Here is a 27,707-nt window from a genome sequence, read left to right on the forward strand (position 1 = left end):
GATTTTATCCAGCAAAGCATTATTTAACGAAATTTAAGGCTGACATAAACACCAGTTGTACTTTCTGCCAGAAACAACCTGAAACCTGCTCTCATTTATTCTGGTCTTGTGAATTTACATACAGATTTTGGAAAAACATTCACAAATTTATCACCGATTCTATTTTTGCTGACATACAACTTTATTATAAAAACATACTTTTTGGTTTTCATAGCTTTGATGTCAAAGACCGTGATGCTTTCTTTTGTGTAAACATGGTATTATTTATCGCTAAATTTCATATACACAAAAGAAAATTTTCCAATAAAAAACCGGATTTCTTTGTGTTCAAACTGGAACTGCAGCATTATTTAAACTTAATTTCTGCTTCAAAAAATACAAAAGCTCAAAAAACAATTAGCATCTGTAAATCTTTTGGACTGCTGACAGATTTACTCTCGCATTTTCTCTTTTCTCTTTATTTTTTTGTTTCTTTTTATTTCTTATTCCCTTTTGTGTTTATTATTAATAATTAGTATTTTTTAAAGAATGCAACATGTTTGTTCTGTATTCAGAATTCTATTGTACATTATATGTGCATAATTGTTGTATTTTCTTGTTTTGTAAGTTGCAATTGTTCAATAAAAAAAAAAAAAAAAAAAAAAAAAAAAAAAAAATGATACCTGCAAAACAAAAAGTTTGCATTAGTAATGGAAACATTAATTTCTGTAAAAAAAATAAAAATAAACACCTGTTAAAAAAAAAAAAAAACAAAAAAAACAAAAAAAAAACCTAGCAGCCAGACACACGGAGATAGCACTGACGTCATCGCCCCATCTCCCCTCTGAAAAAGGCTAAGTTGAATCGAATAATGTGACAGTGTTCGTAGGGTGGGTGTTAAAATGAAAATGCAATCCTCCCTTTGCATTTTCATTTTAATTATGACACAGAATAACTGTTTTTTAAGTAGAAATAAGAAATGGAAAAATAAATTTTGAAGGATTGTTTTTTTTTTTTTTTTGAGTCGTTTGATGCAGTGACATTGTGAAAATGAAAAAAACATTTCTGTTAATCCATTTTAATTGTCAAATTAAACATTTCTAAATGAATTTTACACATTTACCATGGAACTTTATGAAAATGAAATGTTAAATACCATTTTCTTTATCATTTTAATTAAGTGACAACATTAGCAGTGTTGTTGAAGAAAAAAAAGCGGTCTGGGAGATCTCTTTTTCTTTTTAATTTTGTGTCAAGAAATGCAGCTCCATTTTAAAAATGGAGCTGCATTTCTGGTAAGACTTTTCTTTTTTTCTTTTTTATGTGACAGAATCGCTTCCATAATCCATCAATCCACCCGGGGAGCTGCAGCACAATAACTGTCCACTTGATGCTGAGAGAGACAGTGGAGCTGATCTCAGATCAGTTCATGCTGCAGCTCTGACACTCATCTCCACTTCCTCTGATTCCTCCATCACTCTGCTTTTCAACTCCCAGTCACAACATCCATGCAGATCTGCTGCTGCTCCTCTCTGCTCCACCAGGAGAAACATTAGACGCTAGTACTCCCACCACCTGCAGAGAGAAATGAGAAGACAGAGATGGAGTGTCTCCTGGTACTGGTCAGGAGCTTCTGCTGCTCTGGTTGGCTGGCTGTTGTCCTGAAGCCTGTCATCATTCTCCTCAGAGCTTCACTGAGAAGCTGCAGCTTCACAGGAAACTCTGCATCTTTGCTCTCAGACTAACTTTAGGACCAAACATCTGGAAGCAGCTGGACTGACTCCAACCCTCTACTGACCTCAGAGTCTGCAGTTTGGAGTTTGGACTCTCCACCAGATCCTGGAGCTGCTGAACATCTGAACACTGAAGGCCGTTCAAGGTCATATCTAAGAATGTCAGGTGGGATGGGTTGGACTTCAGAGCTGAGACCAGAGCAGCACAGCTGGTCTTTGACAGACTGCAGTTCCTCAACCTGAATCCAGTACAAAGAATTTAGTTTAAAGACAAAGTTCATGTTTTTCATCTTTCACTTCTTCTAAAGAGTTCAGAGCTGAAGAAGATCAGAAAGTTTAGAAAAAGTCCAAAGATGTGAAGCAACAGCAGCAGATCAGAAGAGTCCAGCAGAAGCAGAGAAGAAGAACATTCAGGAACATTCAGGACAACATGCAGCTGCTTCAGGAAAGAAGTCCAGATGTGTGAAAGTCAAACATCAGCCTGTGGCTGCATCCAAATCAACTGATGTTTCTGCAGCAACAGCAGAAAAAGTCCACTTCCTCTCTCTGCTCAGCTCTTCTCCAAACAGCACTGAATCATGGGAGAATTTCAGCAGCATGATGCTGGAAAGTCTTCATCCCAGTTTTCAGCAGATGATCTTCCAGTCCTTCTCTGCTGCAGCCCTTCAAGCAGAGACTTTCAGCTCCAACAGATCAAAGCAGAGAGAAGAAGGAAGTGATGAGGAAGAGTCAGCAGCAAATGTTGGACATTGATCCCTGATCCATGACTTCAGCTCTGAATGAAGAGTCAGAAGCTGCTGGGAGCTTTGATGGATGATGTGATGATGTTTGTGGATGAAAAGGTGAGGATGTTTGTGGAGGATGTGTCTGTCAGAGCAGCATCCAGCTGCAGCATGACTCTGTCACTGTCTGCTCACAAACATCAGCCGCTGGACTCTCAGCTGCATCTGCTGAAACACAGCAGGACACAAAGTGCATGTGAGCGTGCACGGCTGCTTCTGCAAGCAGAACCACAAATGTCAGCAGACAGCTTTGGAACAAGCAGCTGCAGGAAGAAAAGAAGAAGTTCTTCTGGAGATCTTTGAAGAGAACAAGCAGCTGCAGGAAGATGCTGCTGCAGATCAGAATCTGGACATTTCTGCTCACTGTGGGTCAACACAACTTTGTCATCATGTTGATCTGAAAACAACTGAAACGTGGAGTCTGACCTCAGAGTCTGCAGTCTGCAGTCTGGACTCTCCAGAAAACCACACAGATGAGGAACTCCTGAATCCTGCAAGTTGTTGTAGCTCAGGTTCAATTCTGTCAGATTGGACGGGTTTTTCTTCAGAGCTGAGACCAGAGCTTCACAGCTGATCTCTGACAAAATGCAGTGCCTCAACCTGAAATCAGAGGTCCATGAATTTAGTACATTCAGTTAGGTGGGACCTGCCCTGATGACAGACTGATGTATGACATTTTCACTGATTGCTCATATCATTTAGATTTTGAAACAAAAACATGACAATGAATGAAAATGCAAAAGATTATATATGAAAAAAGTTAAAACAGAGGAGCAATGGTAATCTCATTTATCATTATAAATTATTAATTACTAAATATTAAATAAATATTTTCAAATATATTTTTTTAAAATTCATGGCAGAAATGCAGATTGAACTGACAATTACAAAATGAATTTGAAAGTTAACAAACATGACAATTTAAAATCCAATTGAATTTGCTTTGATTTAAAGCTTTGATTTAAAAACGTCAGATTAAATTGTTTTTCTTCATTTTGAATCCTAAATTGTAAAAGGCCTTTTCAAATGACATCATCATATTGCAAAGTGAATTGTTCATTGAGAATTGAAGATTGATTTGAATTGTGGGTTAAAAAATTTGTCCATAAGAATATTTTGACAACATTTTAATGGATGCAAAACAAAATCAAGTGAACAAAGAAAGTTTAAACCCTCTGCAGATATTTTACAGAGAATGAAGATTCAAGAAAACAAAAGTGTTGATTAATGAAAACTTGTAAAAAAAAGACATTAAAGAACAACAGCAAAGTTAAATTAGACAGAACCCTGTTAAGAACCTTTAGCACAGAAAATCATCCTGATCAATATTCCTTTAATGAACTGATCTCTTCCATAAAGACTCACTGATGAAACTGAAATTGAAGATTGAAGCTTAGCTGACTCACCGGGAAGTTTAAGCAAAGGTCCAAAGTCTCAGCATCAGTTCATGTCACTGACATTACTGTCATGGTTTGTGTTTCTTTTTCTTGGTTTTTGCTTTCCATCTTGTTTCTGTCATGTTTGAGTTCTGTTTCCTGTTTTATTTTGAAAGGTTTCCTGTTTTGTCATGCTTTTGAGTTTTACTTCCTTGGTCCCAATCTGTCCTGATCATGTTCACCTGTGGCTTGTCTGTCCTGTCTGTATTTAAGTCTTGTCTCTGCCTTTCTTTTGTGCTGGTCCATTAATGTCTCTTCCATCTCCGTCTTCCCACAGTAAGCCCACAGTTAGTTTTGGTTTTGTTACCCTGCTTGGCAGCGCTTTTTTTATTATATTAAATCCCTTGCCCTGGAACCGTATTCCTCCCGTTTCTGCATTCTGTGTCCTTCATGCTCCCCAGCCCTCCCTACCTGACATTTAGAAGAATATTGGAAGGTTGTCAAAGTCGAGGCCCGCGGGCCACATCAAGGGGGTTCCGGGAGCTCCGAGAGCTGAGCGCAGGCGAGGAAGGAGGGTGTGCGTCCCCCGTGAGGGCGGCGCCCACCGCATCCCCGTCTGCGCGACCGCTGGAACCCCCGATGCCCTGGACCCGCGGTACTCCAGGAAGCATGTTTAGACTAGCCTGAGTTTAACCCTGAACTCTGGCAGAAATCCGCCTGAACTTGCTTACTCTGGGTATGTCGGTTCCAAAAGACCGGATATGAGTATGCGTAATTACGCTCGACTTGGTAACCCTGGGTTAATGTTTGTGCGCATCAAGTACATAAAGACGTTCTCAATGGATCGCCGATTTCCGGAGTCACCATGGAAACGCGTGGTAAAAAAAAAAAAGAGCACTATACTTCAGTGAGACAGAGTTGGGCATTTTAATGACGGCGTATGAAGATTGTACGTCAATCAAAAATGTAACACGGCTGCATCATCCTCAAAAAAAAAAAAAAAGAAGAAAAAGAAAAAGAACAGACAAAGTAAACACACGAGTTTCTGATCTTATTTCCATTTTCCTTTTCTGAATACTACATGTAATTTTTAAGGTAAGCCTGAACGCCGGCTGAAATCTGCCTGAACTTGCTTACTCGGTATGTCGGTACCAAAAGACCGGATATGAGTTGGCGTAATTACGCTCGACTTGGTAACCCTGGGTTCAGGCTTAAAGTCAGGGTAGTTTAAACATGCATGTCAAAAAGTTTCTTTTTCCAGCATCCATATGTGGTCTTATCACTCTCTCACGGTGGAAAAAGTATTATCTGAGCTTCTTCATCCACAAAATCATCATCAAATGGACACGTCATGCTGCTTCATTTGTCTGAAAACAAACTACCTTTCAACTAAACCTGCTTATGTTCCAGGTTGTACCAGGTTATGTTCAGAGTATGAGTTGCCATGGCAACTTCACATACCCTGAAACATACCTCCATTTCTGGAACCGAAAGCTGAGGTTATCAACTTCCTTCGGCTCAAACTTACCGTGGTAACTCACATAACCTGCTTTCTGGAATACCCCCCAGGCCCGGCGTGTAATTACATGTGCCCAACAAGATAATTTTCTATTGTTTTTGATGGCCCGAAATTTGTAGTGCTGGAAACTAATAACTGCATATGCCATAATGCAGGACTTTAGCTGCATTGCTGAACAGCAGTTTTGCCAGGTTAGGTGGTTTCCTTGCCAATTGGATGGTTTTAATTCAAAATTTATGAGCCTACGTTTTAGATTTTATGTTTTGCTCTGACTGACTGCAAAAACAGCAGACATGGAAACCAAGAAGGGCAGGATATGTCCAGATTTTTGTCATCAAAGTCGTTGACAACAAACAACATACACCACAGTGGGGATAATGTTCATTGACTTCTCTTCAGCCTTCAACACCATACAGCCGAGACTGATGAGGGAGAAGTTAGGGAAGATGCAGGTCGATGCCCCCCTGGTCTCGTGGATTGAGGACTACCTGACAGGTCGACCTCAGTTTGTGAGACTGCAGAGCTGTGTGTCTGACACCCTGATAAGCAACACAGGAGCCCCTCAGGGAACCGTGCTGTCCCCCTTCCTATTCACCACATAGACAGCTGACTTCCAGTACCACTCTGAGCTCTGTCACCTCCAGAAGTACTCTGATGACACAGCTGTAGTCGGGTGTGTGAAAGATGGATGGGAAGAGGAGTACAGGTGCCTCGTGGAGCATTTCATCAAGTGGTCTGGGGAAAATTATCTGCAGCTAAACGTGACCAAGACTTAAGAGATGGTGATTGACTTTAGCAGGAGAAAGTCTCCGCCCTCCCCAGTCTTTATTGGTGGGATGCATGTGGAAATTGTCTCGTCATACAAGTTCCTGGGAGTACATCTAGACGATAAACTGGACTGGTCCACAAACACTGAGGCGGTCTACAAGAAGGGCATGAGCAGACTTTAGATTCTAGAGTTACAGACTGTACAGTTATTCTATTATTATTTTATTCAAATATTTCCTCTTTTCTTCCCTGTATATTTTGTGTCTGTGTTTGTCTTTATCCCCCTATTTCCTTAGTGCTGCTACTGCAACTAAATTTCCCTTTGGGGATTAATAAAGTTGTTCTTGAATCTTGACAACAAAAACCAGAAGTGCAAAGAGCTGTGATCATGAAACTTCACTACCCACTGTATAAGACGAGGGTGATGGCCCTCAGCTCAAAACAGAAACTACTGTTTGAGGGAGCAACAGTTAACATTCGCCAGGGCATCCCTCAACCTGTTCTTCAGCAAGGAAGAAAGTTTAATGCAATATGCCAAAAAACTAATCACCAAAGGCATCAGGCTCATGGTGCAATACCCAGCGACTCTTCATTTCTCAACAATGAGAACTTCTCTTTTGATACAGTGGAGGATGCCACAATCTCTGTCAACGCAATTAAAGCATCATGTGACTAAATGTCAGGCCAGAAATATAATTAACAGTAATGCAGGACCATATTAATTTTCCTTGCATATCTGCTATGTCAGCAAATTCAGCAACATTTAATTTAAATGTAATGAGTGCTGTTTTGTGGCTGATGCATTTACCTTTCTATTTTGAAATTGTTTATTATAATTATTATTATTTTTGGAAGGTTGGGTGGGGAGTGAGGGAATCGCATACTGAGTAGGCTGCTATCTTCTTGCCTCTGTTCCCAACAAGTGCCGTCTCCCGTCAGCCCCAATGAGTCAGAATATTATCAATGAGGTCTTTTCTACGTCGATGTACGGGTCTGTTTAAACTTTTGATCTGTTCAACAAGTTACTATGACCAGGTTGCTTTTGTAAAGAAACCCAGTCTTTTGATTGTGCAAAGTGGAATATCTATTTTTGGTCTTGGAAAGGTTTGGTTTTGGCAAAGGCTTTATCAATTTGGTAAAATCATTGTATAGCTCTTGAAGGAATTTATATTTTTTGGTAAAATTCATTAGGGTTTGCAGTCTTAAATTTTATTACATTGAAAATAAGTCATTTGCTGAAGTGTGTGCTTTTACATCCTTAAAACCTCGAAGAAGCTTCTTTAAGTTGTGAGAGGTTTCAGGAATGCAGCTCCAACCTCCAACCCCCTTCAGGAGAAAACAGTCTTTGATCTTCTAAGACCATCTGGAAGCCTTAACTGTAGATCTGACATGGACCAGAATTAAATTGTCTCCAGGATTCAATTTAAATCATGGGAAACCCTGGAGGTGTCAACTCACATGAAAAGGACAAAGAGTTGGGACTGATTGCCTGCGGAGAGGGATCCGGGCGACTCTGCTGGACCCCCATGGGGACACAGTTGGTGGTCGGACAGATGTCCGTCTTTGAAATAACCCCCCTGGACGTTTGAAGCAGGAAGCTAGGACCAAATGCTGTAACTCCTAACATGGGCTGAAGGAAGTAGGCAGGCTCCTCTGTCAGCCAATCTCCAGCGACCAGAGGCGGAGATTCGGCGGCCATCTTGCTCCCGGGGGAGGATGTTCTGACCACATGCTTAAAAGTCTGAACTCAAGGAATTTTCCTGTGTCTCCAGACAAGCTGCATGTGAATTCGGAATGTAACCTCTTGCGTATTGCAGGCCTTGATTTTGGACACCCAGATCGATCTGTTTTTACTCTGTTTTTAGAAATATTGTTAGGGAATAAATTTGTTAAACTTAATCCGGCCGAATCCCGTGGTTTTCTTCTTCTCGACTTTATTGAACATGCAACAAGGAAAGTAATCTCAAAGCGACAGATTATATTTTCCAACATTAATTGGTGACCCCTGAACGTGAAAAGTGGGGAAGAAACGCGGAAGCGCAACGCGGGTAAGAGGACCGATAGTGGTTTATTATGAGATTTCTGAGACTTTCGGCGAAAAGTCGGTGACGCTCCCCCCCACGTGCTTGACTTCCCTCGAGGCCTCACAAACAAAAGGTAAAGCAGGAACCTGTTCGTAAATTCTGCATATTGACCAGGTTATTCTCTTAGTGAATAACTCAAATTGTGGGGAAGTGAAGTATGTGGACGGCATAGCGCACCTGTATAAGTTTTGTGGGTTCACCCTCCTGAAACAGCAAATTGGACTGAGGAAATTTATGAAAATTAGAGCTGAGCAAATTGTGCAGGTTTTGTGTCTGTTTAGCCTGTCAAAATTGAATAAATAGTAAATTGGGAGCGTGTGATATTTGGATTACGTTAAAATTTAGTAGGTTTTGCGTCTGTTTGAGCCTGTACGAAATCCCGTACGAAAACAACAGTGTTACTATAGGAACTAATTTTGCGCGTTTTAGGATTTTCGGAAAAACCAGGAAGGCAGCGAACCTTCACAAATTATTTTTAATGCGTAGAGAAACCACAGAGGGATTCACAGTAAAAATGAAAGGTGCACTAGACAGAAAATATGAGGAAACCGGTGTATTTTGTTTTGACGACAGACGACGCTGACGACTTGACTTGACAACAGCGGTGAAAATGGCTTGAATGAGGATGAATGGGATGAAATGTATGCGATTTTGGAAAGAATGGGATGAAAGAGTGTTTGAAATTTGTGCATTTTAACTGTATTTTCCACATTTCCCAGTGTATTGTCTGCTCTACGGACGCAGCCATCTTGTTCATCATGTTTACATCGAACGGACCAATGACGGGACGTTTTACTTGTTTTCGAATGTGTAGACGACTGTGATTGGTTTTGTCTGTACCACGTGGTAAGCGTGACGGAGTCCTGGCCAAAATGGCAACGGTGGCTGTGATTGGCTTTGTTTGTACCATGTGGTCGGCGAGACGCGTCCCTGACGACCAAATATGACGGAACGTGCTGAACTTTTTCATGAGGAACATTTGAAGAGTTTGGGATGTAATTTGCGGTAAAATCATGATCGTCGTTATCGAGCGTGGTAATGACCTCGGTTGTAGTTTAAAAACAAATGTCAGTGGGTTTTCGGTTCGCCGAAAAAGGTTTTTATGTTGCACAGCGCCTCCGACGGGAGCCTCTGCCGCAACGGTGATATCAACGTGCATGGTTGCAGGGTCTAATACATTTGGGGTAAAATAATTTTGTAATTATTTAGGTTTTCTTATTGTGAATACATGTCTCTAATTTGTTTGTATGTCCTAATAACCGCGATTAAGTTCAGCTTTGTTTGAAGAAGTATTATTGACATTTTTAATTTGTTTAATTTCGTTTTTCTGTTTGTTTTGATCTTGTGCACTGCTGTTTGAATGAGAAGCGAATGAGTGGCGGTTTTGTTTGTTTGAATCATAATCAATAGTATTTGAAAATTGTTATCAGAATGGGGAAAAGGACGAGGTAAAGGAAAGGAAAACATGGTTTTTGAGGATTTGGAAGGATGTTGCAATGTAGAGACAAAAAATGTAAGGTGACAAGCAGGAGAAATTAAAGGCATTGTAAGTAAAATGGAGGGTCTGTGGGCATGTAAAGGTGTGGTATGAAAGTGCAGGGTATGGTACAACAGGAGAAGAGGGAACATGAATGTTAAAACGCTAGTTATGAACGATTCATTTCAGTGAAATGGTTTAATTTTGTTTGTGTAAGGTACCTAATTTGTTGTGTTATGTCTTTTGCAAAAACGGTTAAAAGTTCTTGTCTTTGTATTGATTGTCTGTTTTTTAGAGTGTAAATTGTGTTTTTGGTTAAATAAGGAAAAGCTCAAATTGTGGGATTTTGTTGCTTTTAGCACTTCTCCATATTCTTTTTGTAGGGCAACAACAGTCCTTAATGGTAAGTCAAAACAATTTGTCTTTATTTTTTGATTAAGAGTGAATGATTAGCGGTCGGAATGCATGTAAGACAATATATTTTTCAAAGATTTTGCTCCAGGTCCGTCATATCGGACAAAGAAAATTTTAGGGATTTTTCCCTTTGCTGGTTTTCATTACTGATCAACTGACGGTGTTGGAGACGGTGAAGACTGAACATGACTAATACATTTCTAAATCTCTTTCCAAGCAGAAGAGCAGCAACCCCCCCCCCCGAGATCTCATAAAACTTTACGCAGAAAACCCCCCTCTGTTTTGTGGGTGAGTGACAAAAGACGCAAAAGTTTACCATCCTCCGCAGCTCTCTACCTTCACAGGAGGGAGCCGAGTCAGCAGTGACTGACCCCCAGAGCACATTTGAAGAAACAGGACAGGAGAGAGGGGGAGGTTGAGCAGCTGAAGAAAAACAATTCTTTACCCTGCTGAAACGATTCACACAGGATAAAAGGTGTTTTAAAAAAGAAAAGGAAACTAACATGAATTTTGACTTTTGATGCCCTCAGAGACAGCAGTAATGACGTGTCATGCTCAGCCATTCGGAGACCAAAACAGGAGGACGGGTGGAAAAATCCTGGGAGAAGCAGGCCACCCAGGGGACCCCAGCAGCAGTTGGAAATGGCATCTATGGCGCTCTGAACCCTAACAGCCCACAACGAGGTGCCCAACAGCAGAATGTACAGACCAAGAGGCAGAGGGTCTGGAGGAAAAATGAACAGTACCCATGACCACTCCAAGCCCTCCTCCACCGTGGCGAGGACCACAGGGCAAGTCGGACAACACCACTTGATGCAGGAGCCATTGTCTTTTTCAAGCTCAAAGGTAACCACTGATGAGTCTACTGGACACTCTACCTGCTCTGACAAATGAACAGATGACTCCTCAAAACCTGCAAAAGACCATCCGACTGACTTTTGACCAGATGGTGGAACATTCATGCGTGCATTCACCAAACACGCCTGTGAATCTGTTGGGATGGGACAGTCTTGTCAAAACAGGAGACAACAGACTGGATGCCATGCCGGACACCACAGCCGACCCCCACTGCAGACATGTAAAGGGCCCTGAAACGCCAGGTGGTTTCGTTAATTTCAGGTTTGAAGCCTGGACTCCTGTGTTTGAAGCCTCCGAATGGTCTGACCTGTACACTCCATTATGACAGAGAGCATGATTAACAGTAAGAAGTATTTCAGCAGGTAGAAGGCCACACGTGGCATTTGAACTACACTGACATATATTAACCCTGAGGGCGAGCGGCTTATTGTGCATTCATACACTCACAAATGCAATGATACTAGCTGTCAGACACAGCTGTATCTCACATAGGATTAGACTAAGCAGGACATTAACAACACATTGGTTAAATTGTGTTTTTTCAGGTGTTCACTTTCCTCCCTCAATAAAAATGTACAGGTTAATTTTGCCGTTCAACAACTAAGCAGAGAGGAGACGGCTCATGAAGATGCAGAGGTGACGTTTAAAACGCTCTCTGATGCTTCATGGTCCACAGGTTCAGTTGATGTTGGTTCATTCTTCATCGTCCCCCCGGTGGTGATTCAGGTCATTGCAGGAGCACAGGTTTTTAGATTTCAGTGCAGCTGAGTGACTGATGCAGATGAAGGGAGGAAGGAAACTCAGTCTGGGCTGTAGAACTATAGTGTCATTGAATATTCGTATTCTTCATAGTTTACTTTAGGAAAGCGGTTTTAAAAGCTGATGGATCGTATGGCATATAATTTAAGCTAATGTTAATTTAAGTTGATGACGTCACCATTATTATAAAACCTATCCGTCCCTGATCCATATTGCATGCTGTCACCTTTAACCTCACAAGGTGTGTTGTTTGTTGCTATTGCTTTAGCACACGTCTTCTTTTGCTTTCCATCACATAAAAATAGCAGACAATTGTTCGCATTATAGTACAGAGGGGTTCATAAAATCCTTCTTGCATTTTTGATCACTGTTTAAAGTCTCTCTGACAGAACATTATGCTATAAGAGGTTTGTGTTTTGCTAATACAGGTTGATATCTGCCTGCAATTAATGAAAGATCTTCTGTTGCAGTTGTATTATTTCTTCTTGTGACCTTGCCTTTTACAGGAGCGTGGACAGGACGCCTGTTCACCTTATCGATGCACCAAACAGTTTATTGTTTTTATGTTCTTGCTTTATATTTAATTCGTTTTATGTGTTTGTCCTGGAGCTTAGCCCCAGGCCAAGAGAGGGAGGTGGACGAAAGAGGTCTTAATGATTAAAAGAAGGACATTATTTTATTATCGTTTAAATGTATTTGTCTAGAAAGAATGTTTAAATAGTAACACAGATTGACCATTTTTAAAATTTTAAAGCTTTGTGTGTCTGTTCATCTGATTTTCTCTCATCCACAGCAAGGATGAGTAAGTTCTACGACTGGGTCATTAGACAACAGCCCATAATAAACTTTTTTCTTTTTCTTGAATTTGTATTTTCCCCACTTGTGTTCTTCATAAAACAGCACGAGGGGAAGCAGACCTTTGAAAAGAGAAATGTGGTGGACCTTTTCCATCATATTTTCTCTTACTGCGCATGCGTAAATTGATTCTTGTCTCATTGTCTTTTGTGTTTTATTGTTTTTTATTTTTTAATTTCCTGACCCTAACACTGACAAAAACTTAGACCCACAGCAGAATCATCTTGGCAGAACAGTACCACAGCAGTGGACACCCCAAGTCCTTTTGCAGCCGTTCTGTTGTATCAGATGTGTCACATCTCTAATAACAGGCTTATTGAGAAGTCCATAGGAGGCCAGGTCCAAGCTTGCCAGAGCTTGTGGGACATGCAGAAGGAGGACGCGAGTGTTCGAGGCCCGGAATGACCTTTTTTGGACTTTGTTACATTTTATAAAATTGCTTACTGTTATGTTTGGCAATTTTCTTTTCTCTTTTCATCGTCTGTGTGATTTTGTTCTGCTTTAACATTTCTCAATTCCCCCCCTTAATTCCAGGTGTTCCTTTTCCTTACAGGAAGTGCTATTTTATTGTCTTTGTATCTTTTACTTTTTAGAATAATTTGAATTTTTATTTGTGCATTTTCTTTATTTACTATTTTTTGTCTTGTTCTTTGTAAACGCCAATGTGCCAAAGATCCAATGAAGCATGAGTGTCCTTAGGGACGGTCGCTGATGGGGCTCGGGGCCTTAGCATGCATTTTTCCTGTCCAACTGAATGTTTCTTAAAGATCATTAATGCAAGCTCCACAGGTTTTTCGCTGCTGAACTCATAAACGGATCATCAACACCTTTGAAATGCACATTGGTTCTGTTTATATATTGTGAGGGCTCGAGACCACAGCTGTTTTGATTGCATGATGTGATAATGTGTTTTTATTTTTTGTGTGACCTCACTTCGTGAGGTCAAGAGAGGGAAGCTGAAGGAATTTATATTTTTTGGTAAAATTCATTAGGGTTTGCAGTCTTAAATTTTATTACATTGAAGATAAGTCATTTGCTGAAGTGTGTGCTTTTACATCCTTAAAACCTCGAAGAAGCTTCTTTAAGTTGTGAGAGGTTTCAGGAATGCAGCTCCAACCTCCAACCCCCTTCAGGAGAAAACAGTCTTTGATCTTCTAAGACCATCTGGAAGCCTTAACTGTAGATCTGACATGGACCAGAATTAAATTGTCTCCAGGATTCAATTTAAATCATGGGAAACCCTGGAGGTGTCAACTCACATGAAAAGGACAAAGAGTTGGGACTGATTGCCTGCGGAGAGGGATCCGGGCGACTCTGCTGGACCCCCATGGGGACACAGTTGGTGGTCGGACAGATGTCCGTCTTTGAAATAACCCCCCTGGACGTTTGAAGCAGGAAGCTAGGACCAAATGCTGTAACTCCTAACATGGGCTGAAGGAAGTAGGCAGGCTCCTCTGTCAGCCAATCTCCAGCGACCAGAGGCGGAGATTCGGCGGCCATCTTGCTCCCGGGGGAGGATGTTCTGACCACATGCTTAAAAGTCTGAACTCAAGGAATTTTCCTGTGTCTCCAGACAAGCTGCATGTGAATTCGGAATGTAACCTCTTGCGTATTGCAGGCCTTGATTTTGGACACCCAGATCGATCTGTTTATACTCTGTTTTTAGAAATATTGTTAGGGAATAAATTTGTTAAACTTAATCCGGCCGAATCCCGTGGTTTTCTTCTTCTCGACTTTATTGAACATGCAACAAGGAAAGTAATCTCAAAGCGACAGATTATATTTTCCAACACTCTTCAGAAGCAAATGTCCTTGTATATGTTGTAAATGTGTGGAGAGAGGGCCGCCCAGCCCAGGAACCCAGCACCCAAGGGACACGGGCACCATTGCTACGGGCCTGGCACCCCATTCCAGGGATGGGGTAAGTGATTATATAAGGAAGAGGGTAAGTCAGGGACAGCTGGTAGACTGTCCCCTGGACTGTCCCCACCCCCACCCCAGGTATTTTACAGAGGATGAAGATTGAAGAAAAAAAGTTGCTGATCCATGAAAACTTGTAAAAGGGACATTGAAAAAGAATTTTGTTTTGTGCAAACGATTGCGCATAACAAGTACAGGGAATTAGGCGGCTGACAGCCAAAGGGACTTGATAATGTGATAGGGCTGAGGGGGGTAGTTTGTTCCTCATGGTGCACCACAGGCTAACCTTCATGGCCACCACCTGTCTCATGAGTTGGGATTGGCCCATTAAGATGAAAAATAGCTCTGGTCCCAGTCCCAACCAGGCTTTGGTTTCCTGATTTGGCCATGGTGAGTGATATTAATATGTGGACCTTCTACTGAAGTTTTTAATAATTTGAGGTGGCAACATTTTAAACTGTATTTATATTAACAGGTGGTGAGATGAGTTCTGACCCTGACCAATAGCATTTTAGCTGTGCTTTGTTGCCAGGCAAGGGTAAGGGTATTCACCATAACGTGGTAAGGTCCCCTAATGCAAAATAAATGTCGGTCATTCTTTTTTATTTAACCAGTCACATTTTGAGTTGGTGTAAGCAGAGCTTTCTAGCAGACTAATGCAACATCACAGTATTCAGACCTTCTGATTGGACAGAAGTTTCAGGAAGTCACATCAGATCCATGGAGCACTTTTTGATCTGTCTTTGTTAAAAACAGAGCTGACAGTAATGTACTCCATGGAGGATTTTGGAAGAAAATCTCCCACTGATCTCCTTGACATCCTTCATCAGAAAAATCTAAGTGAGAACATGAAACAACCGTATATATTTGTATGTTTGGTGCTGACAGTCCCAGTGTCCACTGTGTCTGTCGACCGGACATTTTCGGCTCTAAAGCTAATTAAAACCTAGACATAAACACAAGTGGACAGACTTGGATCTCAGCACTGGCCTTGATGGCAGAAAAGGAGATCTTGACGGAACTGCGGACGATAAGCTACATTACGGGGTGATCGAACTGTTTTTAAGGAAATTTAGGACGATGGATTTTGTCTTCAAATCTGATTTTTTATTTGTTTTTTTGTTTTGGAGCGAAATGATAATTATATTCCAAATGTATCTGGTTTTCAAAGTTTTGTCCTGGGTGTAGTTGCATATCAAGATTTGTTTAGTGTTTTGTTTATTTAGAAACAAAAAATGCTTAGTGATGGGTTGAGTTATTCAGATGTAGCACTACTGAAGCCCAGGTGTGTAATGCACAGTAGAGGATGACCTCACAGTTTCGACCTACAAGTGGTGGTGTCCTGTTCAGATGCACCTCCTCTGTTTTTTTGTTTTCTTTTAGTCACTGTTGGGGTAGTGGTGTTTGTGTGTGTATTGGGGCCCTGAGCAGGTACTCCTGGTGAAGAGGTTGGATTGGAGATCTCCTTTAGCGTAGTTAGTTGGCAATCCACCAGTGCAGTGGGGCTGAAGAGTCCTTGGAAGCTGCGCCCCTTATTCAGTGTTGAAGCGTGGCCCAACTGTAAACTTCTTTTTTTTTTTTTTGTGGAACTTTCAAAATTTTAATAAATTGTATATTTTTGTATACAGAGACTTTTGTTCCCCACAAAAGGGCATACTGAAAAAAACAGTGATGTGTTGGTCATGAACGAAACAGCTCTTATATGATATAAATAAATCTCATTATTTAAACTATAATGCCATTTAGACTATAGAATCCAATTAGCTACCTTTTTTTTTCAACCTCTGTATTGTCTGCTTCTGCTCAGTGGATAAACACACCACCCTCAGCGCTCACAGCAGCAAGTGAATCAGCAGGATGTCGTTCATTCATCTTCTAAACCTGTTTTGTTCGTTTCAGGTCACGGGGCTGCCGGGCTCGCAGCCACTGGTGGGTGAAGGCGGATGACATCCTGGACAGGTCGGTAGACTATGAGGCATGTTTTTGGATGGTGTTCTGTTTAAGGTCCCATCCGGGGCTTGAACCGGGGGCCTTATTGCGGTAAGGCAAGAGCGCTAGCCACTAACCACTAAACCCTGGAGATGATTGCTTTGTTTGAAAATTAGGAACGCTGCTCATTGCAGTTCTGGCAGACAATCTCAGGGAAACAACATTAGTATGAACTAAACGCGCCATTGTGGATACGACTGATGGCCGATCATTTGTTTCTTCAAACGGAAAAAGAGCCAGCATCTTCCTGGGAACTATTTTTTTTACTGTCCTTCACTCTGTCTTACTACTTCTTCTCTTCAAGCCGCTCATAATTGGTCAATATGTGTTTTTGCTGAGCGGGGGAGGGGTAGCAAAAGCTAAATGGAATAGAGCCCCAAGTGAAACAAAAGACTAGAAGAGACAACATCAACACAAAAATGTAGAGAATTAAGTGACACTAGAAAAAGAAGCAAAATCCAGAACCACAAATCTTTAATTAATAATATGAATAGAAAATTTAGAGTCTAGAAGAAAATTACCCTCAGAAGGAGCCTAGTTAACCATTTGAGATAACAGAAGACTGAGATTTTCTGACACTCTGGACTACTGATCCCTGGAGGGAATGGAACGCTGCTTTTAGAGCTGGGAATGAAGCTGGTCTAAGAACATCCATGTCCAACCTGTCACATGGCATCAGGGTGCCAACATCTTCCGCCTCTCACTGAGCCAAGCTGTTGTTCCCTCATGCTTCAAAGCCACCACCATCATCCCGGTCCCAAAGAAATCATCTCCGTCCTGCTATAACGACTACCGCCCAATCACTCCCGACCCCATTCTCATGAAGTTCTTTGAGCAGTTAGTCGTGCATCAAATCAAGTCTACCCTCCCCAGCCACTTCCTTCAGCTCCTCTGGGGGGACCCCAAAGCGTTCCGAGGCCAGTTGACAGACATAGTCTCCCCAACGTGTCCTGGGTCTTCCCCGTGTCCTCCGCCCAGTGGGACATGCCCGGAACACCTCTCCAGGGAGGTGTAAAGCTTGCATCCAGACTAGTTGCCTGAGCCACTTCAACTGGCTCCTTTCAATGTGGAGGAGAAGCGGTTCTACTCCGAGCTCCCCGCGGATTGCCGAGCTTCTCACCCTATCTCTAAGGGAGCACCCCGCTACCCTACGGAGGAAGCTCATTTCAGCCGCTTGTATTCAGGACCTCGTTCTTTCGGTCATGACCCATAGCTCATGACCATAGGTGAGTGTTGGAAAGAAGATCGACCGGTAAATTGAGACCTTTGCTTTTTGGCTCAGCTCTCTCTTTACCATAACGGACCAATACAGCAACCGCATAATTACGAATGCCGCTCCAATCCACCTGGCAATCTCACGCTCCGGTCTTCCCTCACTCGTGAACAAGACCCCAAGGTATTTAAACTCCTCCACCTGGGGCAGGGACACTCCACCCACCGAGATATGGCAAACTACCTTTCTCCGGTCGAGAACCATGGCCTCAGATTTAGCTGTGCTGACCCTCATCCCTGCCGCTTCATGCTTGGCCGCAAACCGCCGCAATGCACGCCGGAGGTTCCAGCCCGATAAAGCCAACAGGACAACATCATCTGCAAAGAGCAGAGAGGAAATCCTGTGGCCCCCAAACCAGACCCCCTCCGGTCCCTGGCTGCACCTAGAAATTCTGTCCATAAAAACTATGAACAAAAACCGTTGATAAAGGGCAGCCCTGCCAGAGTCCAATGTGCACCGGGAACAAGTCTGACTTACTGCCGGGTATGCGAACCAAACTCTTACTCTGGTCATACAGAGACCGGACAGCCCTCATTAAGGCTCCCTGGACCCCATACTCCCAGAGCACCCTCCACAGGATACCACAGGGGACGTGGTCAATGGCCTTCTCCAAATCCACAAAACACATAAGGACTGGATGAGCAAACTCCCACAATCCCTCCAGCACCCTAAAGAGGGTGTAGAGCTGGTCCACTGTTCCACAACGGGGGAAAACCGGAAACCACACTGTTGTTCCTGAATCTGAGGTCCAATTATGGGACGAACTCTTCTCTCCAGTACCCTGGCATAGACTTTCACAGGGAGGCTGAGGAGGGTAATTCCCCTGTAGTTGGAACACACTGTAGCATTGCCACACAAATATAAAATTGTCATATCGCTGTTGGGATAAAAAAAGTAAATGATTTCTAAATTGGCCACCAATATTAATGGTCCAGTATGTCATTGTTAAGTTTCCAGGTGAGCACATTATAATAGTTTGATTTGTATGTATTTGGTTTTGGATTATGTTTTTGTGGACTACAAATATGGCGGCCAAGAGACTTCCTGCCGGTGACTTCCGGTTACTCAGGTGTGTGGCTTATTGTTGGAATAATGTACCGGTATATAGGTTATCTCATATTTGCTTATTTTATGCATCACCTTGCTATATATATATATATATATATAGGTGATTTAATCATGTTTGCAGAAGTGTCTGTGTGTGTCCAAATCTGTTTCACAGGAAGGTGGAGGTGACACCCTTGGGAGAAAATGTTTATCTTTGCGTCTTTTCAGCATTCTCCTGAGAACCTGTGTTAGCTATGTCTAAAATGAATCGAAGGACGCTCTGTGTTAGTTTATCTGTGAGAAACGGCTTTGCAGGTCCAGAGATGATTTGAGAAGACTGTGGAAGGATGGACATGTTGTAATAAATGCTTTCTGATAGCGCTGCAGCTGTGTTTTTATCTGTTTCCCCTCCTTAGAGCTCAGCGCATGTGTAACTTAGGGAAAATCCAAATCAACTTATTAAAAGAGGAGGCAGCAGAATTTGCGCCAGAGTGGAGAGAGATTGTTTACTGGGTAGATCTCTGTCTGCTCTCCTCGTAAAGGTACCTTTGTCCGTTGGTCTTTCTTTCCTTTTTGAATTGTTATGATGTTGCAGGTTGTTTGAACCCAACACTTATGACAGCTAATGTTCTTTCCTTTCATCAGGGGGTTCTGAAAAGTTCTTTTCTGGCTCGTCACCCCGGACCTGTCTACCATGGGAGACCCTACGAGGGGCTTAAGCCCCAGACAGCTTAGCTCCTGGGATCACTCAAGCTCTCAAACTCCCCCACTACATTAAGGTGGCGGTTCACGGGGTAGATTGCTGTTATTCTTCTTATTATAACTGTTATTTTATCTATTTTATTTTATTATTTTATAAGCTACTTGCACTCTGGGGCGAGAGTAAACTAATTTCCTGTATGTCAGGAAATGTGCTATATGTCATGTGTTTACAGCATTTTTGACATTAAAGATTAGTTTGACTTTGACTTTGACTTTATTCCTTTATCAAATATTGTTAATTTTATAACCTCTTTACTCTTAACTTGGTTGATCTTAATCTTTTCCTGAAAAAAAAAATACACAGCCATTTTAACTTTAATTTTTGGAAAATATGCTAATATTTCATGCCCATCTTCAGAGCCCATTGGCTCTGAAGAATGTTCAGAACCCTTTTATTGTGAAAAATAGATTTTACAGGAACTGGGAAATAGTTAAAAAAACATCAGATGTCAACTTCAACCTAGTAAACGCCGGTCCTTGAAAATATTGTCTGACATTGAACAGGCCTGCCTCTGCAGGTTTACTCAATTCTTTAATTTCTCTTCCCCAAAACTTTCCTTCTTTTTCTGTTTGTTCTTTCTAGAGTGCACTCACACTTGTGTCGGTGCGTGCTCACATGATCTGAGCACTCACCGACGCAAAACGCATGACTTTTGACCTTGCTCAGCTTTCAGGGAGGTTTTATCAGGATGACTAGTCTGTCATTAGTTTGAGTTCTTGTTCGTTTTCTGACTCTTGAAACTCATAAATCTGTCCAGTGTTTCAATAGTTGAACCTGTTGTTGCCATGGAAACAAATTTTTTGTAAAGAAAATCTAAGTAACAGTTTTCTTCCACTGCAGACTCTTTAGAGAATCAAAGATGTTCAATTTCTGGAACATCCAGAAAATCTTTGAATCCAAACCTTTCAGCTTCAGTGAAGAACTACAAATGTAGAAATGAACCAACCAGCAGCTTCAATGTTCTGACCTCAGAGTCTGCAGTCTGCAGTTTGGACTCTCCAGTCCAGAACACAGAACCTTCATGGATGAATCCTCCAGGAAGTTGTTGCTCAGGTCCAGTTCTGTTAGGCGGGATGGGTTTGACTTTAGAGCTGAAGCCACAATTTCACAGTGAGTCACTGAGAGTCCACATACTGGAAGTCTGTGAAAAGGACAGAAACAGGTGATCTTATGATAAATTCAGGCTGTGATGAAGTTCCAGCTGGACATTTAACTCTTCATCAGAGCTTAATTTTCCTCATGAAACAGTCCTCCTCATCAGTCTCTATCAGACCTTCATCCTTTCAGAGTGGATAGAAAGAACCTCCTTCAGGTTCCTCTCTGTCATTTCTGCCTCACAGCTTCTTTGACTCCTTCATTCTCCTTAGAACACGCGGCTTAACATTCAGCCTCTTGTCATGTGTTCAGAGGGAGAGCTCTGTTTGTTTAAGAGCTGTGTTCACAGACTGTCTGGAAAAGGGAAACAGCAAAGAAAGAGGCCAGGGGGCGGAGCTTCAACAGGAAACAGAGAAGCGTCTCACTCCAAAAAAAGCAGGTGGATTCTTTTGTGTCTCATTAAAGCCAGGAATCTTCTCCACAAGCCTCAAGAGACCATAATGACATCACTCTAACCTTTAACTATTTTAAACCATCCTTGTTTAAACCTTTCAGAAGGTTCTCGATTGGATTTTATTTGGACAAATAGGATCCTTCTTTGCTCTTTAGCTAAAAGATCAGGTGAGTGTTCAAAGCAAACTGATATTCTTCTTTTCTGTTTTTTTTATTTCTAAAAATTCTCAAACCTTTCATTCTTTGTAAATCAATCTGAACACTGATCTGCTTTATCATCACAATTACTTCTGGACTCACTTGAACTTTCTGCAGTTCCTCACAGTTGGTATCAGTCTCCGTTTACCCTCATCTGATGTCTTGTACTGGTTCAGATCCAGTTCATTTAGAACCTCCTCTGACATCTGCAGAGTGTAGGCCAGAGCTGAGCAGTGGATCTCTGAGAGTTTCTTCTTTGAGTTGTTCTTTGACTTCAGGAACTCTTGGATCTCCTGATGAACTGAGAGGTCCTTCATCTCCATCAGACAGTGATAGATGTTGATGCTTCTGTCAGGAGAGACTCCTCCACTGTTGATATTCTTTAGGTTGTTGATGGCTCTCTGGATGGTTTCTGGATTCTTCTTTCTCTGACCAAGCAGGCCCACTAAGCGTCCCTGGATGGTTCCTGGATTCTTCTCTGTCTGACCCAGCAGGCCTCCCAAGAGTCTCTGGTTGGACTCCACAGAGAGACCATAAAGGAAGCGAACCAGCAGGTCCAGGTGTCCAGTTTTACTCTGCAGGGATTTCTCCATGACTCTACTCAGAAACTCATCCAGGGATGGGTTCTCCATATTGTTGTCCAGGAAGTCCTCAATGACCTTTACCTTCCTGTTGGAGTAACAGTGGAACATGTAGACTGCAGCCAGAAACTCCTGAACGCTCAGATGAACAAAGCTGTAGACCGGTTTCTGGAAGATCTCACACTCTCTTCTGAAGATCTCAGTACAAACTCCAGAGTACACTGAGACCTCTGTGACATCCAGACCACACTGCTGCAGGTCTTCTTGGTAGAACATGATGTTTCCTTTCTCCAGATGTTCAAATGCCAGCCTCCCCAGCTTCAGAAGAACTTCCCTGTCAATCTCTGTCAGCTCTTGTGGACTTGTCTGATGTTCCTGCTGGTACTTGTTCTTCTTCCTCTTTGTCTGGACCATCAGGAAGTGGGAGTACATGTCAGTCAGGGTGGTGGGCAGCTCTCCTCTCTGCTCTGTGGTCAGCAGCTTCTCCAGAACCACAGCAGTGATCCAGCAGAAGACTGGAACTTCACACATGATGTAGAGGGACATGGAGCCCTTGATGTGGGAGATGATTCTGCTGGACAGCTCTCCATCTGGGAACCTCCTCCTGAAGTACTCCTCCTTCTGAGCATCATTGAAGCCTCGGACTTCTGTCAGTCTGTCCACACATGAAGGAGGGATCTGATTGGCTGCTGCAGGTCTGGAAGTGATCCAGACCAGAGCTGAGGGCAGCAGACGTCCCTGGATGAGGTTAGTGAGCAGCACGTTGACTGAGGACTTGTGTGTGACATCAGACACCATCAGACTGTTGTTGCAGTCCAGAGAAAGTCTGCTTTCATCCAGACCATCAAAGATGAACAGAAGTTTGCAGACAGACAGCTGTTCTGCTGGGATCTTCTGGAGTGTTGGATGGAACAGCTGGATCAGAGAGAGAAGACTGTGCTGCTCATCTCTGATCAAGTTCATCTCCCTGAAGGACAGAGGAACCACAGCACTGATGTCTTGGTTCTCCAAGCCCTCGGCCCAGTCCAGAGTGAACTTCTGCACTGAGAAGCTTTTTCCAGCTCCAGCAACTCCGCTGGTCAGAACCACTCTGATGGATCTGTGTTGGTCAGGGAGGACTTTGAAGATGTCTGGGTTCTTGATTGCAGTGTCATGGAGCTGGTTGGTCTTGGTGGTGGTCTCCAGCTGCATCACCTCATGTTGGGTGTGAGCCTCTGGTCTCAGTTCCTCTGTGATGTAGAGCTCAGTGTAGACCCTGTTGAGGAGCGTTTGTCTTCCTGCTTCTTCAATTCCTTCAGCCACATGTTCACTTCTGCTCCTCAGACTGATCTGATGTTCTCCAAAACTCTCCTGCAGACCAACATCTGCTGAAAGAGCAGAGAAGAAAGCTCTTTCATGAGTGTTCCACATGTTTCCAGAAGAATCCATCAGTAGATGATCAGGCTCTGACTCACCAGCTCTGGGTCTTTCTGCAGACTGGGGTCCACTCCTCTTCTTCTCTCTGTGGACACGAAGGAGAAACGTTAGTGAACAACAATCAAAGCCTTCAGTGGGAAGTTCCAGACTAACGCTGATCATAGAGCAGATCTAGTCCATCTGAAGGAGTTTGGAGCTCATGTCTGGACTGAGCTCAGAGAAAAGTTCAGCTGTTTGCTTCATCCTCACAGACTGAGCTCTGTGTCCTCCAGAGTTGTCCAACTCTTTTCTTTCCTCTCAGACCTAAAGCGCTCACAGTTGATGTTTGACCTTCCTGGATGGATCAGCTGATGTTCTTGATGAGAACATTGTTTTTCCTGCTGAGAGCTGAACTCTGCTTTGTTCACTAGAAACTGCTTCTTACTGTGAGTCTGAAGGTCCTGGTTCAGTTTTGAAGTCTGGAGGTTTATCTTTGGACTCGTCACTCTTCATGGACTCACAGCTGGAGGCTGCAGACTGGACTCTCTGTGTGACCTGTTGACCTCTGCAAACACAAAACCATCAGAGTGTTGGAGGATCTGCTTCTTCATGAACAGCTGATGGACTTTGACATGAACACAGACTGAGCTGTTTAGTCTGGAATAACATGACATGTTTGGATCAACAGTTTCCAGTTGGAGGGAAAATGTTTCAGCATTTTCTGTCAGTCAATCCAGACTTTTTTCTAGAAAAGCTGATTCCAATTCTCCATGTAGAAATGTAGAAATTCTGATAGCAGAAAGTCAAACTAGAACAATGTGATGTTTGGAAAGCATGACAATCTGAATCCTAGGAGTCTGCAGTGATTCTTCTCATTAGACTGGAGCTGCTGTCAGTCAGAGTCAGCAGTCAACATGTTTTCTTCTCCAACATCTCTGATATCTCTCAGAGACTCTCAGAAGACTCAACTGAAAAGATCTCATCACACACATGATGCTCCAAGTGAGTCTGATCAGAGAGATCCAGAACTGAACCAGACCTCAAGTCCTTCATCTGAAAACTGTTGATCATCTGAACTAGAATCCAGCCTCCAAAAACTCTGACAAACACTTACTGTTCAACTCCTGAACCGTTGTCTTTTAAGTTTATTGGTAAATCCTTTGACATGTCACTCCTGTTGGACCCCCAGCTGGATCCGGATCCAGATCCAGATCCAGGTTGGTTCCTGTGAAGAATGAAGGTTGCTGGTGTGAGTGCTGAGCTCTGACATGGAGAAGATCATGGACAGTTGTAGATGTTCATCTCACCTCTGAACTTTGATCTGGTTGTCATGGTTACCATCTCTGCTTTTAGAGGGAGGGGCTCCCTCCTGTGTGTCCTCCCACTGATCCATGCTGCTGGATTCACTGGATCCACATCAGCTCACACACACCTTCCTTCTTCACCTGCAGAGGAAACCCTCCTCATCATCAGCTCTGATCCTCCTTCACCAACAGATCAGCTGCTCCTCCACTGATTGGCTCTTCTCTTGTGTTTCCTCTCAGGTTCAGGTGAATGCAGTCAGACAGCAGTGGGAGGCAGAGGAAGCTGCCATCAGCTGCTGCACTTCTGCTCTCCCTCCACCAGGTGGAGACATGGAGCTGCAGCAGCAACATTTCCATTCATTTTGACAAAGAAACAACAAACTTCCTGTTTCTACAATCCAGGAAACATGAAGCATCAAGAAAAACAGACAGAATTTAAAGAATAAGGTGAAAAGAAAGAAAGACATGAATTCTTCCTCTCAAAGCTCCAACAGAGACTTTCTCATGAACTTTGACCTCCACACAGGTTTGGATGGAGGAGAACAGGAAGGTTTGGGAGTCAGAACTGAAACCTTTGAACTCCAGAGCTTAATGATGGTTTGTGTTTCTGACAGAAACTCTGTATTTTGTCTTGGTCCTGGAAACTTCTGACAGAAAGCAGCAGTCAGCTGATTTATTCCACTTTCATGAGTCAGCATTTTAATTTCTGTAAACATCAAGAGTTTATTCTGTCAAAAATCTTCATTAAAAATGCAATTTGTTTCCATTTTCTTTATCAATCAGTGAAACAGAAACTGATCAATAAGTGAGAATTGATCCTCAGTTGTTGTTCAGTAATGAGATCAAATCTTTAAACAGCAGAGTGATGAGAGTTTGCAGAAAAAAGAAGATCTTTAAATATTCAGAGACAAACAGTCAAGTTAGTGAAGTCAAAGAAAGTGTTGATTTTCCTGAAAGATCTGAAGAGTCGTCTCTTCTCACCGTGTGATGCAGCTCAGATCAGTGATTCTGCTTCTTCCTCGTCTGCTTTGCTTTAAGAACACTTCACTTCCTCATGTTGTGTTGATTCTGCTGAGTGTTGTTGTTTGTCGTCACTGTTTAGGTTTGTGTCTTCAGATCAGCTGTTCAGATAAATGGAAAGAAAACCTATTTTTCTTTTGATCTCTTCAGACTTTTTCCTTTCAGTCAGGCTTCTGCGTTGATCTTTCCTCTTTAGTCTCCACTAGTGATGGGTAGATGAAGCCTCGTAAAGCATTTCAGCACATTACCCAAACCGTATCAATATTGTGTTACTCAAAACTGATTCCTGCTGGTTTGAAAACGTCATTGCAAGAAACCAAGTGGAGAAACTCACTGATATACTCATTAAATACACTAATATATGCCGAACAATATTTTACAGAGTATGTGTTATGTCATATCTTAATCTAAGTGTAAAATATCAATTACATAAAATGTACAATCAAATAACATAAATGGTTCCCAGATACATGAAGTCTGAAGCAGGAGGGGTATTTCTTTTCACAAATTTCTATTCCAAAAAAACATTGTTTTGTTAAGTATCTTGGCTTTCAGCCGATAACGTTTTTGGAGGCAAGTTCCCCAGCTTTGGAGAACACTCGTTCGAATGGCGCTGATGATGCTGGAGTGCATAAAAACTGTAGGGACAGCCTGAAGAGATTTAGGAAATTGGTTTTAAGATGGGCCCAATACTGCAAAAGATCCTGGATCCGTGTCAGGTTTCCCTCAGCGAGGTATCTTTTGACATCAATAATAGAATCTGCTGTGGTGTTGGTAGCCTGCCCTCCAACGTCCTTGTCCAGCTGCTGCCACTGGTTGTCTAAGAAACAGCAGATTTCATTTAAGTAGTCAAATACAAACCAGTACATGATTTTCAAATAAATACAAGCACAAATAAAGGGATAAACTTGAACGCAACATGCCTGAAGTGGGTGCCGATAACTGTTGTGAATACGTTTCAGGCTGCGGTTCAGCAGATGTGCGCCCAATAACAGCAGCACTTTCCATTTTTAATTTATTCATTGCTTCACCACACCTTGAGGAACACAGAGATCTTAGTGTTTTAAATCTGGGGTCTAGAAGTGTTGATAGCCCTTGTGCCATCCTAGGCACTTTAACATTGGGAGTTGGGTCATCTAGACCCACTAGACAGTGCGCTGAACCTTTTTTCTTCAATGATTTGTGATCTTCACTGGTGTCCATGGATCACATGAAATCTTTCCACCTTTATCCACCTTTGTCATGGTAGGGAGAACACGTCAATGGTCATCTTGACCCCATAGGATAGCACAAGGGATACTTTTAGCACACATAATGACTACAGATTGGCAGCGGTGTCTGTGACTTGTCGCCTAAGTTGTTCCTGTTGTGATGCCTGAGTGTGAAAAGTTGAAGCATTGCGCTCAAGTGCATGATATAGCATTTTCATCATCGAGATGACCTTTGATCCTAAAACTTTCTTCTCCTCTGCTGTGGCTTGATGGACAGGAGCAAGCACAAGAAGTGTTTCTCCTATGATTTTATATTCATCAGCTGTAAGTGGAATTATGTCTGTTGTCAATCAGGAAAGAGATAATCACACTGGCTCCTTCTCATCATTTAGCCTCGCCAGCATCTGATATGTACGGTTCCAATGTGTTGGCACCTCATTGATAAGTTTCAGGATTGGCCGGCCCATCTGTTGCTGCAATTGAGCAAGCTTCCTTTTGGCTATGGTGCTTGATCTGAAGTATGTGACACAGAGTGTCTAGATTTGTGTCTGATTGATGTGAGTGCAGGGATTTGATCACAGGATTTCTTAACTATTACATTTATAGTGTGTACAATGCAAATAGAATGCTGAATGTTTTGTAAATGCCATAATGTTTGGTGCTGCGTCGGTCACAAGACTCCTTACTTTATCAGCCATGGCCCAGTCATCCATTACGCCCTTTTTGACTCGGGCCAAATTGTCTCCAGTGTAATTTTGTTGAAAGGGTTGCACCCCCAACCCATACAGTATATACACAACTGCATATTACCATTGATGCAGTGACAGGTAAGGGCCAAGTAAGCCTCCATGTTC

The 27,707-nt window shown here is 42.4% G+C and overlaps 2 protein-coding genes and 1 long non-coding RNA gene across 4 annotated transcripts in view; all 3 read right to left on the reverse strand.

The window, feature by feature from the left end:
* Nucleotides 1-27,707, reverse strand: part of LOC110014374 (gastrula zinc finger protein XlCGF57.1) — a 526,943-nt gene that overhangs the window by 309,718 nt on the left and 189,518 nt on the right. The window lies entirely within an intron of this gene.
* LOC110016625 (NLR family CARD domain-containing protein 3-like) lies at nucleotides 1,344-23,529 on the reverse strand. Of its 2 annotated transcripts, none has more exons than XM_023962175.1 (6): nucleotides 23,378-23,529; nucleotides 21,445-23,287; nucleotides 20,564-20,737; nucleotides 2,921-3,094; nucleotides 1,778-1,951; nucleotides 1,344-1,554 (listed from the first exon to the last, which is right to left on the reverse strand). In XM_023962175.1, exons 1-6 carry the CDS (start codon nucleotides 23,499-23,501, stop codon nucleotides 1,539-1,541), a joined length of 2,505 nt encoding a protein of 834 aa, XP_023817943.1. In that variant the 5' UTR covers nucleotides 23,502-23,529; the 3' UTR covers nucleotides 1,344-1,538. The 2 variants fall into 2 exon arrangements, with proteins under 2 accessions (XP_023817943.1, XP_023817940.1); XM_023962172.1 differs by having other exon boundaries at nucleotides 21,445-23,290.
* LOC111948774 lies at nucleotides 23,679-26,833 on the reverse strand. The gene is made up of 3 exons (XR_002874767.1): nucleotides 24,626-26,833; nucleotides 24,433-24,543; nucleotides 23,679-23,883 (listed from the first exon to the last, which is right to left on the reverse strand). It is a non-coding gene; the product is annotated as an uncharacterized LOC111948774 (long non-coding RNA).

This window comes from Oryzias latipes, chromosome 2 (genome assembly GCF_002234675.1).
Source record: "Oryzias latipes chromosome 2, ASM223467v1".
Lineage (NCBI taxonomy): Eukaryota > Metazoa > Chordata > Actinopteri > Beloniformes > Adrianichthyidae > Oryzias > Oryzias latipes.